Source organism: Molossus molossus, unplaced genomic scaffold (genome assembly GCF_014108415.1).
Source record: "Molossus molossus isolate mMolMol1 unplaced genomic scaffold, mMolMol1.p scaffold_m16_p_17, whole genome shotgun sequence".
Lineage (NCBI taxonomy): Eukaryota > Metazoa > Chordata > Mammalia > Chiroptera > Molossidae > Molossus > Molossus molossus.
In genome coordinates, this window is record NW_023425352.1 from 21,637,054 (window position 1) to 21,657,986 (window position 20,933).

The 20,933-nt window shown below is 45.4% G+C and overlaps 1 protein-coding gene across 8 annotated transcripts; it reads right to left on the bottom strand.

Moving 5' to 3' along the window:
• Positions 1 to 1,038: 1,038 nt before the first annotated feature.
• On the bottom strand, positions 1,039 to 20,898 carry SFXN2 (sideroflexin 2). 8 transcript variants are annotated; one of them, XM_036264962.1, is made up of 12 exons: positions 20,785 to 20,898; positions 9,473 to 9,657; positions 9,126 to 9,296; positions 7,807 to 7,905; positions 6,903 to 6,978; positions 6,514 to 6,599; positions 5,156 to 5,216; positions 4,733 to 4,799; positions 4,058 to 4,107; positions 3,669 to 3,718; positions 2,046 to 2,093; positions 1,065 to 1,226 (listed from the first exon to the last, which is right to left on the bottom strand). In XM_036264962.1, exons 2-12 carry the CDS (start codon positions 9,631 to 9,633, stop codon positions 1,127 to 1,129), a joined length of 969 nt encoding a protein of 322 aa, XP_036120855.1. In that variant the 5' UTR covers positions 9,634 to 9,657; positions 20,785 to 20,898; the 3' UTR covers positions 1,065 to 1,126. The 8 variants fall into 8 exon arrangements, with proteins under 8 accessions (XP_036120860.1, XP_036120855.1, XP_036120854.1 ...); XM_036264961.1 differs by lacking the exon at positions 20,785 to 20,898 and adding an exon at positions 14,315 to 14,423; XM_036264963.1 differs by lacking the exons at positions 1,065 to 1,226; positions 20,785 to 20,898 and adding exons at positions 1,598 to 1,643; positions 14,315 to 14,422.
• Positions 20,899 to 20,933: the final 35 nt, after the last annotated feature.

The following is a 20,933-nucleotide window of genomic DNA, read 5'->3' on the forward strand; positions in this document are numbered from 1 at the left end:
GACCCCAGGTATGCCACAAGAGTTCCCCAGGGAGCATGAGAAATCACCTACAGCAGCCAAGCTGGAAAGGACAAGTAGCTATGCATTGCTGTGTGTCCTTTAAGGCTCTTTGGTCCTGGTTGATTTTTCTCTTACAGGCGTCCAAATAAAACTTCCCTTTCCTAGTCAATATACACCAGTCTTTCTTTGGTGTTTAACCTAATGGGCTGAGGAAGGGAGGTAGCCAGGAAATTATACCATTACAATGTGTGATTAATGCTTACATACATCATTTTCACTCACAATTAGTGGAATTATCTTTTAAACACATAAGTAAAATCAGACATAACATTAGAGAACAAAGTGTCAACAGACAGGGCTCAAAGAACCATGAAACTCTGCTGCCTCAATGACTCCATTCAGCACCAAGAACTCCCAGGTGCTTGATAAACTCAAGGTTAGCAGCCCTCCCAAAGAACCTTTCTGACAGGGGCAATGAGGGGAATAGGGCAGAGTGGAGACGAGCCCCAAGGTGACACAGACTAGCCACCCCGCTTCCTGCATTTGCTGGAACTGCATGGGTAAAGGTTCCATAGCTTGAGAGATGACACAGAAGGTAAGAGAAAGGAGATGTAGGTGCTTCTCTTTGTCCCAGAGGCTCTTCCCCAATCCTGTCTGGAACCAGAATCCCAAAGTTTTCCTAATTTTTCCAATCGATTTGCTGAGTGTCTGCTCAGGTCCCAGCAACTTATACCTGAGCAGGGGGGGCCTCAGCTCCTGGTTTCCAGGGAATAGGAGTTAAAGGGGGAGGGGGTACAGAAAATTTGGTCTTTCTCCCCTTGTTCACTTTTATCCCCTGGAGCCCAATAAACCTAGTGCCTGGGTAGAAGCAGGAGGCATCCTGGAATCCCCACCCCCAAATCCACCCTAGCCTCAGGCCCTGTTGGTAAAGAGGAATGAAGGCACAGGTGGCTAAGGAGGAGATGGTGAATATAGGTATAGACTGGTCCTTGCTGGAATGGATGGATGGATGGCATGCATTCATTCATTCTACATGCCCCTAGCGGGAACTGAACCCAGGACTCTCTGGTCTGCAGGCTGACGCTCCAACCACTGAGGCAAACCGGCCAGGGCTGGGGTGGGGAATTTAGAGACCCTTATTGAAGTAGACGTAAGGCACAAGTTTTCCATACTTGGCCTTGATGGTGTCTTGGAGCTCCGGTTCCAGAAACGAAACTGGCAGTTCACTGAGAAGAGAGAAGAAGGTTATGAGTATGCCACCTAGACAGCAGCAAATTACCCTTAAAGTCCAACTTAAATGCCACCTCCAAGAAGCCCTCCCTGATTCTTCCTTCAGAATTAGTATTAGCCTCTGTATACCATAATATGTTGCTTTTACCTCTACACAGGCCTGACTTCATTCTCCCTGGTGCTCAACTTCCACCTTCTCCACAAGATTGCAAGCACAGTGCTCAGAACACAGGAGATGTATAACAGGTGACTACTGAGCTGAGTACTAAGGAAGGGGAGATTGGCATCTTCTCTGTATATATTCAAGCTATTGAATACATATATATGTATATATTCAATATATATATTTCCAGGTATATATGCATACCTAGTCTCCTGGAGCTAGTCCTTCCTCCCACCCGTCTGATGCTCTCCTTCCATGACATGCAAGGGAAATGAAGAGGGTCAAGTCATCCACTCTCTGGCAAACATGAGCCAGAATAAGTACCTGCCCCCTTGTTCAATTTCAAAGACTAGACACAGCCAGGGGAAATTTATCTAATAACCCAATCAGCAAAACAGTTTCTTGTTGTTCCTTCACCTCCTCTCCAAGGCAGCCCTTGCTCCACTGGGAGAAAGCAATTCATCCCCTTAGAGATGTGTTCTGGTTTACTATTCATGCAGAGTTAAGAGGCCTAGAGTTTAGGCTGATATGCACTTGTCCTGGATAAATGCTGCCCTTCCTGCCCCTCCTCTTTCCTTTGGGGCAGCAAGCAGGTCAGGAAGAGCAGGGACAGGACATTTGGTAAAACAAGTAATGAATGAATAGCTGATACCATTCCTGTGGGAACAGCCCACATGCGACTGGCACCATGAAGATGAGGCTGGAAAAAAAGGAGAAACCAAAGTGTTAGGGGGCATTTACCCACAGGCCCTCCCACAGATAATCCCTGAGCCCCTTGAAGGATGGGGGAGATGCCCATTCACTTGGCCTGCCTTCCCAGCTAGCTCCACAGCTCCTCTCCCTCCAACCCTTCTCCTGGTCTCTGGTGCCAGGATACTAATTCTGGCATGAAATAAAATCAGCCCACCTCCACCCCCATCCCTTACCCCATCCACCCCTGTGGGTCAAGCTCATGAAGTCACTAGGGCAAGCAGCAGCCCTGAAGACCACATGCATCCACTGATGTGTAGGGAAAGCAGTGAGGGGTGTGAATCCAAAGGTCCTCCTCCTCTATTCATTGAACATCTGCATTGTTGGAGAACAGTAAAGGGCAGGGCTCCTTAAACTTCAATGTGCATAACTGTAGGGCTTATTAAAATACGATGCGAGTTCTGAAGGTCTCTGGAAGGGCTTGAGTATTTATTTCTAACAAGTTTTAAGATGGTGCAGGTACAGGACCATGTCTTACAGGATTGGGGAGCCTAACAGACCTGGATCATATCATACTTTTGACACTTAAAAGTTGTACAATCTGGGGCACATTACCTCTGGGCCAGCAGACGGAGCACAAGAGTGCCTTCTTTGTAGGGTTACTGTGAGGATTCAACAAGATAACCCTTGTATAGCACCCAGTCTGTGGTTAACTGCCCACTAGTGGTAACTCTATGAGCAGAAGTATAGCACATCTGCCAAGGACCAATCTCAGCTCCAGCAATTATCAGCTATAGACCTCTGGGTAAGTGTCTTCATCGTTCCAAGCCTCAATTTCTTCTTTTGTAAAAGACAATGAAAGTATATATACCTCCAGGGCTGAGGGAATTAAGTGAAATTATAGATGTGAAGCATTAGCACAGTGGGCATATTCCATAAATGTTAGTTTTTGCTGTCACTCACCATGCAGCCCTGCGAAACAAGGTTAATGGTAGGACATGGCCAGTCGATGGCAGGCACCTAAGAATGCTGCCATGATGTGGTGGTTTCCTCCTGGGCGAGGCTGGGACACCTAACAGTCCCAGGCTGTCTCATCATTTTTGTCACTTCATTTATTATATCTACTTATTTATTTTTATTGAGATATAATTGACATATAAAAATATGCAAGTTTAAGATGTACAACATGTTGATTTGATACATTCATATATTGCAATATGATTACTTTAGTGTTAGCTAACACCTCTATCATGTCACATTATTATCACTTCTTTTTCATGGTGGGATTGTCTCATCATTTTTGTGTCTTCTCCAGACTTAAGGTCAGAGGCAAGACCCTGGGACAGGAGGGTACCCAAGCACTCCACTTTCCATGCAGATGTGTGCATACAGCCTATGTGCATAGAGCCTGGTTTCTTCCAAAAAGATGAGGTGAGAGCCCTCCAGATGGATCACAGGTGTTCTGAGCTTGGGAACTTTGGAAGTCAGGTAAAGGAGAACATGTTCTTCAACACAAATGACACAAGAGGACAGATCTGGAGTGCCCCAGCCACCACAAAACCCAAACCAAGAAAACATTACTCACAAGCACCCACACAGCATAACCTGCAATGGCGCATGCAGGACCTTGACTTTCTGCACAAAAACAAACAAACAAAAAGACCCACATGGTACTTATATACCTTAAGGTGAACCTCACACCTGCCCCGTGACCAATCAGGCAGCTAGAAGCCCACAGGTGTAAGACGGCTGGCCCTGAAGGGGAGGAGAAGGGGTTCTTCTTGCTCTCTGCAGACAAGGGCAAGCAACTGGCTATGGTGTCTAAAGCGGGCAGCCAGTGAGGACTGGTATGGGCCCTACTTCAGTGAGATGAAGGCTGGGAGCTAGAGGGAAGGATGAGAAAATCAGGAGCTCCCATGCACAAGTGTGGTTGGAGGACCCTGAGAAGAGAACGCAAAAGGGAACCCCACTCACCTGCATGAAGCGCAGTTTCTCCAGCCGTTCCATGATGACCGGCAGTAAGACTGAAAGAAACCAGGGACAAGTTGAGCGGACCTGTAAGACTTTCCCTAAGACCCCCTTTCTGAAGTCAGATCAGGGACTGAGTGATTACCCTTCCTTCCCCAGAAGTCCCAGAAAATACTTTTCATTTGGGAGAATAATAGAAGACTGTAGGCATGACCACTCTGACTTGTCCCTCAAGTCCCAGCAGAAGGGTGCCTCCCAAAGCACACCTGCAATAATAGAATATGTGCCCCAGGTCCAAAGTGTCCTTCTCAAAACTCGAAACTGTCTCTGAAGGCTCATGTAAATAGACTTTTTATCCTTCTCTGTAACATGCCCCTGCTGGAAGCACAACCAGCACAGGGGATTTATTTTCTCTCCCACTGTCTCCCCAGCACCTGCATTGTGTCCAGCACATTGAAGGTACTTAAGAAATATATGTTGAATGGAAAGACCTTAAAATGTCTGATTAATTGATGTACTAAGAACTACACTGTGGTTCTCCTGTGGCTTTCAGCACTCGAGCAAACCAGCAAGAGAAGCTGGAGAAGCTGTGGTCCCACCTCCCACCCAAAAGCTGAGTGTGGCTGAGGCCTCAATCATATGTTCCAGAGGTCCCCAGAGGGGAAGGCTTCCCAATCTTACTCATGCCAGGGGCTGCCATGGTGATCCGAGAAATGACCACTTGGGTAATGCCTATGGCTGCAGCTCTCTGAGGGCAGAAAAGAGCAAGTTGTCAGGAATGATTTTATCCAGTATCCATGGCTAAAGTCAGGGTCAGGGTCACAGCCAAGTATGAGCTGATAAAGGAGAAGGGATGGACCTGCCAGGAACTGAGTGACTTCTCCCAACCCTCATCCACCCAGCTCTTATGGTTTCAGGACTAGAAATGATGGAGAAAGAACATGAGAAATGTCCTAAACAGAGAAATGTTGGGAAAATTTAGGAGAATGAGAGCAGAGTCAGGGAGATAGTATAATGGAGTCCAGGCCTGCTCTGACCACTAAGGACAGCACAGGGTATGAAAGGGAGTTTCCTCCCCCCACCCAAAGGGAGACCTCTGCTCACCCGGGAATGACCAATCTCGTTGTGATTCTTGTCCTTCACACAGATGCCCTGGATGAGTTCCCTAAACACAGACAGGAGTTGCTACACTTGGGAAAAGGGTGTGGAAGCCTGCCAGCAGTGTGACACCCCAGGGAACCAAGGCTAGGGCATTCAAGCTCTAGGAAGCCACATTCTACAGCATTGCCCTATGACCTTCTCTGCACTCCAGTGAGTGGTATCTCTGAAGTGACCTCGGACAGTGGTTAAAAGAACTAGTCCTGAGCCCAAACTGCCCAGGTTGAATCCTGAAACTGCAGAGTAAGTGTCTGATCATGAGTAACTTCCCTAATCCTTCTAAAGACTCAGGTATCTTCATCTGCAAAATGGGGACAATCGTGGCACCCACTTCATAGGACTTGGTGAAGATAAAACAAGATAATGCCTGCAAAGTGTTTAGTCCAGTGCCTGACCCACAGTGACTGTGCCACAAACACCAGCTGCTCTGGTTCCTATTATCAGGCCAGTCTTGACAGCACTCACCCAAAACCAAGCAGGTGGCTGGGACTTATTCATATGATGGCAAGGAGCAACTGCATGGAGGGAGAGAGGAGAGGAGTAATGTGTATGCACAACTATTCTGGTGGTGTGCTCTTCCAGCAAGGGTAAGTGTGATAAATTTCCATTTACTAGTAGTTCCAAAAAATGTGACTTGTAGAAATTGGTGATGATGATGAAGGTGATAATGACAACAGTAGCAGTAACAGTCATCACATGTAGCATTTGTTACATTCTAGGTGCTATTTTGAGAGCTCTATGTACACTACATCACTCAATTTTATAACAGAGAAACATCTATGGTTTCTCTAGTCAAGAAATAAGAATTGTGAGACAAAACAGGTTTCTCCTTTTACCTTTCCTGCTGCAAAGCTTAGAGCCAGGTGCCTGGAAAACATCTATCTACTCTCTGGCTTCTTTCAAAGTTCTTGGCTCTGTTCTATCTTTGGACACCTCGCTCTGCTACATTTCATTCTGTGAGCCAATCCCAGGGCTTTGGAAATAGGCAGAGCTCACAACTTAAATACAGTTGCAGTTGAAAGGATGTGATTGAGAATAATACCCCACAGGTTCACCCTATGTCTCCATCCTACACCATCCAAAAAGTGACTCCCACACACTCATCACAGATTAAAGCTAAATTACCTGTCACTCCTATTGGAGTGGCCATCACTATCGGAGCAGTCAATCCTCAGGGACCCTTCAGAGACACAGCCCAGCAACCTCTCCCAACATCCACCCCAGCTCCAAGAAATCACCTACTGCCTTGGTTTCCCTGCTGACCTCATGGCTTGTAGGGGGGGAAAAGGGACCCCTGCACTCACTGCTGTCGCATCATTGGGATGTTGACACAGTTAGCAGCAGCCACAGCAGCAAAGGGCACCCAGCGGCCCACCAAGGGTGGAGCTTTCTGTTGGGGAAAGGGAACAATGGGAGTTGTTCAAGCTCCCTGAAAGTTGGGAGTGGAGGGACTTAAGGACTACAGAACAAGAAATCAGACCTTGCCACTGCAACACATCCAGACATCCATCTGGGAGCCTAAATTCCCTCAAAGCCCTGAGAAAGACCAACCTGGGAACAGCCCTGCTGCACTTCCACTACTTGGTTGAACTCTGGTTACATTGCAACTCACCCAGACTGGGGAAATGCTAGCTCTCCCTGGATTTTGCTGCCCCCTAGTGGTCACCACGCCCACAGCAGCCCCAGACAGTACCTTTGTCAACATGTTCATGCCCACAGCAGTAGCCACCGCAGTGGTTGTGGCTGTGATGTAGGAAACGGCCATCTGCCTAGTAGAGGAGAGAGATGCTTAAAAGTAGAGAGCCCTTCTAGCTGAGAGTAAGACCATGGCTTGAGTGAGAAAGTCTAGAGACAAGGCTTAATGCCTGAGAAGCTTATGTGATCTGTCCCCAGTGTCATCTTGTGACCTCCGCCCAATTCAAGATGATCCAGCACCCTGGGACTCCTCTTTGTATTTGTTTATTTTAATTCAACAAATATTTACTGAGTGTCTATTACGGGCTAGATATTGTTCCAGGTACTTCCTTTTTGTATTTTAAACATGCCAAGCCTTTTCCTACTTCAGAAACTCTGCACACTGCTGCTCCCTATCCAGGGTATTCTTCCCTGGGCTCTTGCATAGCTAAATCCTTATCCTTCAGAACTCAGCTGAAATGTCAGCTCTCCAGGAAGGACTTCCCTGACCAGCCTATCTATACAGACACCTCTCTACTGTTCTCTATCTTGTCACCTGTGTATATCCTCAAAGGCAGCAATCACAATCTGAGATTATTGTGCTTGTTTTCTTAGAAGACATTAAATTCCACAAAAAGAGGGACCATGCATGTCTTACTCAAATGTATCCCAGCACCTAGAATCATGCCTGGCATATAATACACACTCAAAAACTATTTGAAGAATGAACGTAGAAGAAATATCTTTAGAATTAACAAATTTAGAATTGGTCTAGGAAGAAGATGCTCTCTTAGCCTAAGAAAACACTTCCAAACCCTGAAAAGGGAGACATCGCCACCTGTCCAGTGTGAGCCCCACCCAGGGAGAACTGACAGCCACCTCCTCCAGATCCATGTGGACAGCCTGGGGTTCGGGTCTCCTACCTGACTGACGTGGGGGAAGCCGCATTCCTGTTGGTGTAGTTGACTAAGGCATTGAAGGACTGGTTCACCCACTGCCAGAAGATGACTGCCGGCATCGTCCTACCAGTAATCGAGGCCCAGAGAGGAGAGTAGAATGGAAGGGAGGGCTTGGTATATACACAGGTCAAACCAAGTTAACGGCTGTTGCCCAAACTGTTCCCATGTTCTATGCATCTGGGCTTTTGCAGTCTCGCCCCTCTGCCTGGAAAACACACACACACACACACACACACACACACACATGCTGACACTGACACTGGTTCCATACATGACTAAATCCTGCCCTGCTGAGATCACTTCCTCCTTGGAACCTTCCTGACACTTCCCATGCCCTTCCTGAGACACAGTCATTCCATGCTCCCAGCTCCTCCAACTCCCTATTCTCTCCTCAACCTACCACTTAGAAAGCTGAACTATAACTGTTTACTTCTTGGTCTCTTCAACAAAACTGGGAGCTCCTAGAGGGGAAGGACTAAAGTCTTTATATTCCTAACAGCTGGGGCCCAAGGCCTGGCTCAACAACTGGACAAATTAATGCATGAGGGGGAGGGAGGAGGAAAGAAGGAAGAGAGGAGGGGGGAAGAGTCACACATCCAGCAGCTATAAAATTTATTCTCTTCCCAACTCAGCTGAAAGGGTTTTCCTATTTTCTTCCTGGCATACTGCATTACAAAAATACATTAAATTCATTGTTGACTATAAGCAATTTTTATTTATGTTTTTGTTAATTCTCACCAAAGGATATTTTTCCATTGATTTTTAGAGAGAGTGGAAGGGAGGAAGGGAGGGAGGGAGAGAGAGAGACCTCGACATGAGAGAGACACATCTATTGGTTGCCTCTTGCACAACCCTGGGGGGATTGAACATACGACCCAGGTACATGCCCTTGACCAGGAATCAAACCCAAGACACTTTAGTCCATAGGCCGACGCTCTAACCGCTGAGCAAAACCAACCAGGGTTATAAGCACTTTTATAAAAGAAAATTAGGATAGTTTATTCATTGAGAGTTCTAGAGAGGACTGTTAAAATCCATGTACCAATACTTCCTGGCTGTATAAACTTGGATAAGTTATATAACTTCTCTAGAACCTCAGTTCTCCATCTATAAAATGGAGATGGTAATAGTACCTCTCTGTAGGACTGTTGAGAAAATTAAATGAGGTAACACATGCAAAGAATTCAGCAGAGTGCCCAGTATCTGGTTGATTTCAATAAAGATGGCTATTATTATTATCCTAATATGGATACCCCTCCCACTGCCTTGTTCCCAGGTCTCACCTGTAGAACTGGAGCATGAAGCCTGTGATGATCATGCCGCCGGGAACCTGGAAGGACATCCGTCCAATGATATTCATCTTCTCCCCAGTGTCAGGGTGGAAAGCCGAGTCATACAGCTTCTTGGCATACAGCAGCTGCTCTACTTGGGTGCCTGGGGGCACAACCCCCATCCTGTCACCCAAGGACAATAAGCAGGATTACCTCCCTGTCCCACCACTCCAAAATCATCCTGCTCTAATTTCTTCCTCCTTCCTGAGACCTCTGCCTCGTCTTCAGTTTCCACCTCCTCCCTGGGGGACCCATCAATGTTGCCCCAGTGTCTCCAGCCCCTTCCCCTAACCATTCACCTGCTCTTCTCCACCATCACCTTGGCCCAGTCCAGCTCCCGCTCTGGTACCAGAACAGTGCGGGGGTCCGTGATATTGAAGAAGTGCTTCACCCGCCCCAGGAAAGTGCACTGGTCCCAACGGGGGGCATCGATGTTAAAGCCAGAAGGGTCAGCCTCCATCTTGCTCACACACAAAACTGTGGACTTAAGGAATACAGGAAAAGTGAGAACTGTCCCCCAAACCAAAGCCTGATCCAGAGGCCCTGCGCACCTCCCACTGTGATAGACTGCCTGCTTTCACTAGCCACTGCTGTCATCTCACTCAGTTTGGGAAGGCCTCAGACTGAGCAACTGGCTACCAACACATGTTTCTTGAGTGCCTACTAGTGGTCAGCCCTGTGTCTGATCATGCTGGGGGAGACTAGGAAAAGGAACAACATAGTCCTGTCCTTGGAGAGCTGAGTCTGACTGGGGAACAAGAGCCCACCAGTGGAACAGTATATAATATGTACAGCAACAATAATACAGGAGATGAGTAGAAGCAGAAATGGAAGGGCAGGGGAACACAGTAATCAAAGGGGGCTTCCCAGAAGGGGTGGGATATGAGTGAGGCCCCAGAAGACAGAATATTTATCTGAAGGAGTTAGAAGGCATGGGATCACATTAAAGGTAGAAACAATCACAGATAAAGGTGGAAATGAACATGGCATGATCACTTTCATCATTTCAGTGTCTGTGTGTGGGGTACATGTTGGCCCTGTAAGAGATTCCGGGCCATGGTTGTGAGTGAGGCACCATGTATTCCCTCAAGGAATTTCAAAATAGGAGGTAACAAAGACAGCAGAGCAAACGATGCTATTGACAGACAATGGGAGCAATGGAAAGTCAGAGAAGAGGCATCTAAAACTGAGATGACCACATCTCCCAGTTTGCCTAGGACTGTTGGCCTGGGGTAATTATTAATAGCATCCCCTTTTACTCTCAAGTCTCCCAATTTGGACGATAAATTATATGATCACCTCATCCAAAACAGAATAGGGATTCTGAACACACTTTGTTAGTATGAGAAATAAACAATGTTTTGAATGTACGCATAGAAGTTAGATAGACAGAAGAGCAGTGTTCCAGGCAAAAAGAAGAGCCAGAGTTGAAAGCACACAGTGTGTGTGGAAATGATGATAAAGCTCATACTTATTGAGCTTCTACCTGATGCTAGACACTTTGTTTAGTGCCTGACAGGCATTCTCTTTCTTTTCTTTTTTTTTAAATTCTCACCGAAGGATATTTTTCCCTTGCTTTTTAGATAGAGTGGAAGGGATAGGAAAGAAGGAGAGAGAGAGAAAAAAACATAGATGCATGCCCGGCTGGTGTGGCTCAGTGGCTGAACATCGAGCCATGCACCAAGAGGTTGCCGGTTCGATTCCTGGTCAGGGCACATGCCCAGGTTGTGGGCCCAATCCCCAGTGGGGGGCATGCAGGAGGCGGACAATCGATGTTCTCTCTCATAGATGTTTCTATCTCTCTCCTTCTCCTTTCCTCTCCCTCTAAAAATCAATTAAAAAATAAAAATAAAAACATAGATGCAAGAGAAACACATGGATTGGTTGCCTCCTGTATGACCACCACTGGGGTCGGGGATCAAACGTGCTACCCAGGTACATGCCCTTGACTGGGAATCAAACCCGTGACCCTTCGGTCCACAGGCCTACGCTCTAACTGCAGAGCCAAACAACACAGGGCCTGACATGCATTTTCTTTCTCTTTTTATTCTCACCTGAGGATATTTTTCTATTTATCTTCAGACAGAGTGAGAGGAGAGAGAGAAAAACACCAACGTGAGAGGGACACACTGACTGGCTGCCTCCCGCATGACCCTGAACAGGGCCGGGTTTGAACTGCAACCGAAGTATGTGCCCTTGGCCAGAATCAAACTCAAGACTCATTGGTCTGGGGGCCAACGCTCTACCGCTGAGCCAAACTGGCCAGGGCCTGCCATGCATTTTCTGAATGAGAAAACCAAGGCGCAGATAAGTAACTTTACCAAGTCACACAAGCATTAGCCAGTAGCAGAGTCAGGATTTTAATTCTGCTTGATTTACTTCAGAACTCTTGTCTAGCCCTGGCCGGTTTGGCTCAGCGGTTAGAGCGTCGGCCTGCGGTCCAGAGAGACCCGGGTTCGGTTCCTGCTAAGGGCATGTACCTCGGTTGCAGTTTGTCCCTGGCCCTGGTTGGGTCATGTGGGTGGCAGCCACTTGATGTATCCCTTTCACATCGATGTTTCTCTCTTTCTCTGTCTCTACCTCCTGCTCTGTCTGAACAAAAAATGGAAAAATGTCCTTGGGTGAAGATAAAAAAAAACAACAACTCTTGTCTATACTTGGTTCTGGAATCCATGACTTAAATGCTAAGGCAGGTTTGACATGTAAGGAGCTTAGACATTATCACTCCCATCCTCACAACAAGAAGAAAAGCTGAACAAACTGAAAATCAACAACTCTTCTTAGACACATCAGAGAATTGAGGTCACAGGGCAAACCACTACCCCAAACTTGAAGAGAGTAGCAGGTACAAAGAAACACAGCTCATTGGAGCAGAAGCCACTGCTAGGGCAAGTACCAATGGAAAACTTAAACTGCAATCAATGAGTTGCTGGAAGCTCGGTGTGAATAAGTGGGGACTTAATTTGGGGGGGGGGGGGGTCACACTTCTGTGAGTTTTATCTCCAGAGGCCCATTAGGTTCTCAAGGTGAAAATCAGAAAAACATCCCCTACTCACTAGGGCCTAGTGCTTCTAGCAGGGAGATAGGAAAACAGCCATTTTAAAGCACACTCAGGGCCCTCTGTTCTTCTTTACAAGGCCTATCCTCAAAGGAAATTGTTTTACCAGTTGGAAAAAGGGAAATCCCCAACCCTGGCCCCTTTTTGTCTCACCTTAAGGGAATGAGAGGAGACTGAGAACCACTTGTGAAGGTCCAGGGCTACAGGCTCACTCAAAGACTGAGACCCAATCTTAGGCCCTATAGAACTACAAGTCTCAGACCTTATTGAAAAAGTCTGTAGAAACTCAAAGACAACAGGGAGACAAAAACAAGGACACCTATCGCTTTTACCCTTTTTTTACCCTTGACACCTATAGCTTCAGGAGATAGAAAACACGGCCTAACTCCTTGCCAGATAAATATAAAACCTCATGCACACCATATCTAGCTTTCAACAAAAAATGACAAGGTATCCTAAAAGGAAAAAACAAAACCACAGTGTGTAGGGACAGAGCAAGTATCAAAACTAGATGGCAAGAGATTTGGGGATTATTAGACTGGGAACTTCAAATAACTATAATTAATATTCTAAGGACTCTCACAGGGAAGTGAACAACATAAAGAACTAATAGATAACGTAAGCAGAGAGATGGGAACTCTAAGAAAGAATCAAAAGGAAATGTTAGAAATAAAAAAATACTGTAACAGAAATGAAGAATGCCTTTGACGTAGACTGGACATGGCTGAGAAGAGAATCAATGAGCTTGAACATATGTCAGTAGAAAATTTCCAGCTGAAAATGAAAGAGAAAAAACTATTTTTAAAGAATACCTGGCCAGTTTGGCTCAGAGGTTGGAGCATCGGCCTGCGGACCAGAGCCCCGGGTTCGGTTCCCGCTAGGGAGGGGCACGTATCAAAAAACAAAAATGTAAACCTTTTGCCCTGGCCGATTTGGCTCAGCGGTTAGAGCGTCGGCCTGTGGTCCGGAGAGACCCGGGTTTGGTTCCCGCTAAGGGCACGTACCTTGGTTGCAGTTTGTCCCCAACCCTGGTTGGGTTGTGTGGGTGGCAAGCACTCGATGTGTCGCTTTCACGTCGATGTTTCTCTCTCTCTCTCTCCCTCTCACTCTATCTGAACAAAATATCGAAAAATGTCCTCAGGTGAGGATAAAAAAAATAAAATAAAAAATAAAAAAGAATAGAATAGCCAAGAACCTTAGGACTATTACAAAGGGTGAGACATACACATAATGGAAATACCAGAAGAAGAAAGGAAAATAAATATTTGAAAAAGTAATGACTGAAAGTTTTCCAAAATTAATGACAGACACCAAACCACAGATTCAGGAGGCTCAGAGAACACCAAGAAAGAGAAATACCAAAAAAAAATCTATACCTAGGTATATTATATTCAAGCTGCAGAAAATTAAGATAAAGAAAACCAAGAAAGAAGCCAGATGGAGGGAAAAACACCTTACTTACAGCAAGGATAAGAATTCCACCAACCCAGCTGGTGTGAGTCAGTGGTTAAGCACTGACCCATACACCAAGAGGTCACCAGTTCAATTCTCAGTCAAGGCACATGCCTGGGTTTTGGGCTCAAACCCCAGCAGGGGGTGTGCAGGAGGCAGCCCATTGATGTTATGCTGTCACATCAATGTTTCTCTCTCGCGCGCGCTCTCCCTTCCTCTCTCTTCAAAATTCAATAAAAACATATTTTAAAAAAATTACATCATGCTTCTCTTTATTTTTTAATTTTTTTAAATCCTTATCCGAGAATATTTTTCAGTTTATTTTCAGATAGAGCAGGAGGGAGAGAGGAAGAGAGAGAGAGCAACATTGATATGAAAGAGACACAATGACTGGTTGCCTCCCGCATGACCCCAACTGGGACTGAGGACGACCGCAACCGAGGACAAACTGCAACTGAGGTATGTGCACCCGGCCAGAATCGAACCTAGGACTCTTTGGTCCATGAGTCGATGCTCAACCACTGAGCCACACCAGCCGGGTGGGCCATGCCTCTCTTTAGAAACCAACCATGTAGGCAAGAGTAGAGTGAAATATTTATATAAAGTGTTGAAAGAAAAAAAAAACATGAACCTTGAATTCTGTATGGAGCAAAATTATCCTTTAAAAATAAAGTAGAGCCTTGGCCAGTTTGGTTCAGTGATTGGAGTGTCGGCCTTCAGACCAGAGAGTCCCGGGTTCAGTTCCCGCTAAGGGCACATACCAAAAAAAATAAAATTAAAATAAAGGAGAAATAAACACTTTCTCAGACAAACAAAATTGAAGGCATTTGTCTCTGAGAAACCTGACTTGCCAGATGTTAAAAGTTCTTCAGAGAGAAAGAAAATGATATAGGTCATAAACTCTGACCTACATAAAGAGTGTCAGAGCCCTGTCAGGTTTGGTTCAGCGGTTAGAGCGTTGGCCCTTAGACCAGAGTCTTGGATTCAAATCCAGAAAGGGCATGTATCTCAGTTTTGGTTTGGTCCCAGGCCCTGGTCAGGGTCATGTGGGGGGCAACTAGTCAATGTGAACCTCTCACATCAATGTTTCTCTCTCTCTCTCTGAAGATAAATGAAAAAATATCCATGGCTGAGGATTTAAAAAAATTAATTAAAAAAATTATTAAAAAAAAAAAAAGAGTGTCAGAGAAGGAATAAATGATGATAAAATCTTTATTTTTCTTATTCTAATTGTTAACAAACAGATAACGGTTTGAAATAATAATAGAAACAATGTCTTCGGTGATTATAACTGTGAATAAGTGAAATGAATGACAGCAACGATCTAATCGATGGGAGGGAGGAACTGGGAATAGTCTATTGTAGCGTACCTGCACTACCAGTGAAGTGGTAGAGTGTTAATTTGAAAGAGGATGTGGATTAGTTGTAAATGTATATTGCAAACTCTCGGGCAACCACCAAAAAAAAATTTCAAAATAGAGCCCTGGCCAGTTTGGCTCAGCAATTGGAGCATTGGCCTGCGGACCAAAGAGTCGTGGGTTCCATTCTGGTCAAGGGCACGTGCCTCAGTTGCAGTTTGGTCCCCGGTTGGGGTCATGGGGGAGGAAGCCAACTGATGTGTCTCTCACATTGATGTCCCCCCCTTCCTGCCTTTCTCTCTCTCTCTCTCTCTCTCTCTGCCTCCCACTCTATCTGAAGATAAATAGAAAAATATCCTTGGGTGAGAATTTTTTTTTAAAAAGTAGTGTACTTTTTTATGTACACTTAGCATATCTAGTAATCTAATGGAATCCTTTTAGGCTAAGAGAATAGAGAAATTGGAGTTATACAAAAAGCTAAGGCTTTGGAACTTTTGCCTAAAAGTTTCAGAAGTCATTAAAATATTTTAAGAGGAGTGACAAGATCAGATGTGTAGTTTATGAAGAACACTCTGGGCAATCATATGAGATAAACATGTGGTAGGACCTCACAGGAGGCAGAGATCAGCTGGAAGGGAACCCCAATAACCCAAGCAAGAAGTGGGGCTTAAATGAACCCAGATGCACCAAACAGAGAGGAGGGCCCAAAAGGAGAGAACCTAAGTGATCAGGTATAGGGGGAATATTTCAGGGTTCAACCAGAGAATCAGGAGATAGATAGATAGATAGATAGATAGATAGATAGACGGATGGATTGATTTAGTACCAAGATTTAGCTAATTGGCTTATGTAATTGTGGGAGCTGGCAAAGTAAGCCTGAGAACAACAGAAGAGGCAGACAGAAAGGGCTGATCCTGGGGCAAAGGGTTACTCCAGGTCTAGCTGTGGCTGGAGTCTCTAACTCCAGGGGGCGCCTAAAAGGATTCCATTAGATTAAGTCAGGCCACCCAGGATAATCTTCCTTTAGATTAACTCAAAGCCAACCAACCCATTGCAAAATCCTTTCACCACAGTCCCTAAATTAGTATTCCATGGAATAATTGGGAGAAGGTGTGTGGATGCTAGGAATGGCTGCATCTCCCTCATAGCCCACTGCAAACATACCAAAGAGTTTTGTTTGGCCTAGTCAAATTGACACATCACAAATATCTAGAGTAATACCTGTGGTTTCTGATCTGGGCAATAATGTACTGACACAGAGAATATAGAAACATAGGCTTTCAGGAAAAAAAAATAGTGAGTTTTATTTTCCACATTTTGAAATAGTGAGTTTTATTTTCCATGTGTTGAGTTTCATGGGACTTTCTTAATGCAATAGTTGCCTGTCACCAGTTTCAGTCCTTTGCAAATACCATTCCCTGTCCAGACTGCCATTCCTCCCCCTCTCTACTAAATAACAGCTACTTACCTTTTTTTTTTTCCCTAATGAATACTTTAAAGATTTAACTTATATCTTCCACTACTTTGTCTTTTTTCTTGAAAATATCATCTTAACTGAGGATTTCCCCCACGTAGAAAATTACAAATTCACAACTTGATGGAGCCCATGGGAAAGCTCTGGGCTCTGCCCTCGGACAGGCTAACTTAGCCTCCTACAGGCTGATTCAAAGACCAAAGGCATTTTACTCAGTCCCAACTGAACCAGGAGTGGGAGAGGGGAAAGAGTTCATCTTCCCTGACCCCAAATGAACCTAAAAGAATTTGGCCTGGACAGCAAATCACACACTGCCTTGGCTTACAGAGACAGCTCAGTAGAGCAAAATGCTATGCCTCCCCCTCAGCGCGCGCATGTGCGCACACACACACACTTCTTGGACATCTCTCTCCACCCTCAACCCAACATTGGAAAGTTCTCTGCCTTTCACAAGGGAAGTTCTTCTACCGTGAAGGGGTAATCATTTGCTAAATTATGCAAGAAACTTTGTGTTCAGTATTGAGGTTAGGAAAGTAACTGTCTAGGTCTTGTCTTATGTAAAAAAAAAAAAATCTAAATTCTATGTATGGAACATCTTCCCCACATCAAAGTCCCACAATGGGCACAGTTCTCATTGACTCCTTCAGGGCAAACTCAGCCCTTCTGTTCAGTACTCCCATAGCATCCTGTCTCCCATAGCAGCATGGTGGGCTTTTGGAATTGTCACTTTCTTATTTACAGTTATTTGTGTGACATCTAACTTCCCTGATAGACTTTAAGGTTCATGCTGTATCTCCCATCTGCCCTCTAAAGACACTTACTGCCTGCCTGAAATGCATTCCAACTTATCCTTAGGTTCTCCTGGCATCAAGGATGTCACCTCTTTTAAGTGAAACTCAGAACTTGCCTTGGTTACTGAAGAGCAGGCTTTGTTTCACAAAGATGCAAATTGTCTACCCCACTTATACTGCATCCATTCTATCTGGTCTCTAAGTTTTCTTCCAGTTACCCTCCCTCTTCCCACAGAGCCACATCTAGTACTCCCCCAAAAGGTCACTATTATGTCCAGAGTGGCCCCACTAATGAATGAATATGGTTCTATTACTAGGAACAAGGGGGGAGATGGAAGTCAAACAGTGTCTGACTGATAACTCCCTTTCCTTCTAGGGTTAGAGAGTGTCATAGTTCAATGACATTAGGGATGGATCCAAGATCTCAGTTTATAGAACAGGAAACCAATACATAGACTGAGCCAGCATGGTGAACATTTGTGGCACACACAGCCCTACACTTAAAACAAACAGATCTAGCCCTGGCCGGTTTGGCTCAGCGGTTGGAGCATCGGCCTGCGGTACAGAGAGACCCAGGTTCGGTTCCCGCTAAGGGCATGTACCTCGGTTGCAGTTTGTCCCCGGCCCTGGTTGGTCGTGCGGGTGGCAGCCACTCGATGTGTCCCTTCACATCGATGTTTCTCTCTCCCTTCTTCTCTCTCTAAAATCAATAAAGATAAATAAATAAATAAATAAATAAATAAATAAATAAATAAATAAAAGAATGCTTAAATAGCTAAGGACTGTTCAGGGAAAATCTGCCTTCATTCTAATGATTTTCACTAGGGAAGAAAACCTGCTGATAGGAAGAAGGCAAAGCCCAAAATCCTAGATGAAACTATTAATATAGTCATGCACCACTTAAAGACAGAAATACATTCTGAGAGATGCATCATAAGGCAATGTCACTGTTGTGTGAACATCACAGAATTCACTTACACAAACCTAGATGGTGTAGCCTACTACACACCTAGACTATATGGTATAGCCTTTTGCTTCTAGGCTACAAACACATATAGCATGTTACTGTACAAAACAATACAAAATTAAATCTAGCACAAGAGAAAATGATGCAATCAAGAGACAGTAAACATGATATGTATGAGGCTGCTCCCAGTGTAACTCAGAATAGTTTTACACAAAACTTTTTTTTTTTTTAATCCTCACCCGAGGACATTTCTCCATTTTTTTGTTCAGATAGAGTAGGAGGGAGAGAGAGGAAGAGAAAGAGAGAGAGAAACATCGATGTGAAAGGGATGCATCGAGTGGCTGCCACCCACACGACCAACCAGGGCCGGGGACAAAATGAAACTGAGGTACATGCCCTTAGCGGGAACCGAACCTGGGTCTCTCTGGACCACAGGCCGATGTTCTAACCACTGAGCAAACTGGCCAGGGCTACACAAAACCTTTTTTTACAAGTATAGAGTATGCCCTAAAATAACAAAAAGTATAAAACAGTAAATATCTAAATCATTAACATAGTCACTTATTATTAAGTATCATGCACTACACATAATTTTATGTGCTATACTTGTATACGACTGGCAGCACAGTAGGTTTGTTTACATCAGCATCACCACAAACACATGAATAATGGGCTATGTTAGGACAGCTACAAGTTCACTAGGTGGTTGAAATTTTTCAGTGTCATCATAATCTTATGGGACCAACAACATATATGAACATGTATCATTGTTGATTGATATTAAGTTGTGCAGGGCATCACTGTAGTAGCTAAGCCCTACTTAGCTATGTGCCAGGCAATGTTCTATAAACTTGACATAATAATTCATATAATCTTCACATTATAATTCATATCATCCTTACTTACCCAGTGAGGTTGGTAAAAGGCACACATGCATGTGCAATCCAGGTGTACCATCCCACCCACACTATATTAGCTCTTAAAAAGTTCTAGGTTTAGCCCTGGCCGGTTTGGCTCAGCGGTTAGAGCGTTGGCCTGCGGTCCAGAGAGACCCGGGTTCGGTTCCCACTAAGGGCACGTACCTCGGTTGCAGTTTGTTCCAGGACCGGTCCTAGTTGGGTCTTGTGGGTGGCAACCACTGGATGAGTCCCTTTCACATCAATATCTCTCTTTCTCTCCCTCCCACTCTCTCTGAACAAAAAATGGGGAAAAAATGTCCTTGGGTGAGGATAAAAAAAAAAAAAGAAAGGGAGAGTTGCTGGGGTTTCTACCGTGCTGGCAGCTTATGTGCTTTTCAACTACTGCCCTTCTTATAAGGAACAAACATGAGCAACCTTGCAAGTACCACTGACGAGGGCCCAGTGTGGACTCCACATTCCTGACCATGACCTTTGCCCAGCATTTCTGAATCCTTTCATATTGTAATTAACACCTACTAAAAGATGTATGGTAACAAAAATAAATAAAGTTCTGGGTTTACATCACAAATATAGGCCACTCTGTTCTTTCTACCCGGACAATACAGAAACGTTTTGGTTTTTTTTAATCCTCACCCGAGGACATTTTTCCATTTTTCGTTCAGGTAGAGTGGGAGGGAGAGAGAGGAACAGAGAAAGAGAGAAACATCGACGTGAAAGGAACACATCGAGTGGCTGCCGCACGACCGACCAGGGCCGGGGCCAAACTGCAACCGAGGTACGTGCCCTTAGCGGGAACCGAACCCGGGTCTCTCTGGACCGCAGGCCGACGCTCTAACCGCTGAGCCAAACCGGCCAGGGCTACAGAAACGTTTTAAAAGCACTTCCTCAAGAGTCACACAGAACCGGGTTCAACTTCCCACTCTATACTTACTAAAATAACCAATTTCTAGGGTTGTGAGAATCAAATGAAGTCTTGTACGAAAAGCATTTCACTAGGAAGGATGTAATTTCCAAGAGGGTACATTTTGTGCGCCGCTGCCTCCAGAGTCTAGAATAAGGCCTGGCTCCTTGCGATAATTCTTCTTCCTGTCCTCTGCAGGAGGGGGTGGGAGATAGCACCTCCCGCTCTTACTTGCCTGGAAGAGCAGGCTCATTTTCTGCCTTCTTGGGGACTGCAGAAGTCGTACCTCCCGGCCCAACTTAACTTAGCAAAACCCGGCCATCCCAAAATGCTTTTCACCCGCGCTGTCAGCTTACTTCATGGCTCAAGGCCAGTCCCTCGGCTGCTTCTTACCTCCGACAGGCAGATTACTACCACTTGGACTCCTTCATCTGGACTTTAACACTGGTGTATAGAGAGAGGTGCACAACGCATAACACCCCCAACCCTCAGACACACAGAGGAAGGCGCTAGAGGCCCTAAGGGAGAGGTCCGGGACAGAACCTGGCCACTCCTTGTGGCTTCAGCAGGTGGAAGCCCAGTCCGCGCTGCAGACCAGCTTGGGCAGAGTCAGAACAGAAATATAAGCTCCCTCCCAGGACAAGGCCTGGAGATAGATACGACGGGTAGCTTCCTCCCAATACCACTCACCTAGTCCCGGGAAGAAGATAAACCAGGCCTGGATGTACCGTGGGACTCCGCCCCGGAAACTCCTCTAGTCCCGCCCCCACGCCTCTCCTTTACTACTAACCTCCGACCCCCTCTCCCACCCGCCGGCCACGTGGGCGAGTTTTCACTAT

What these genes read in the sequence shown, in the direction of transcription:
- SFXN2 (XM_036264962.1), bottom strand. Translation starts at nt 9,633, where the DNA reads ATGGAGGCTGACCCTTCTGGCTTTAACATCGATGCCCCCCGTTGGGAC. An exon ending in GCTTCCCCCACGTCAGTCAG is followed by an intron (nt 6,979 to 7,806) that starts GTAGGAGACCCG and finishes CTCCTCTACTAG; the next exon opens with GCAGATGGCCGTTTCCTACA. An exon ending in GCATGAACATGTTGACAAAG is followed by an intron (nt 6,600 to 6,902) that starts GTACTGTCTGGG and finishes TTTCCCCAACAG; the next exon opens with AAAGCTCCACCCTTGGTGGG.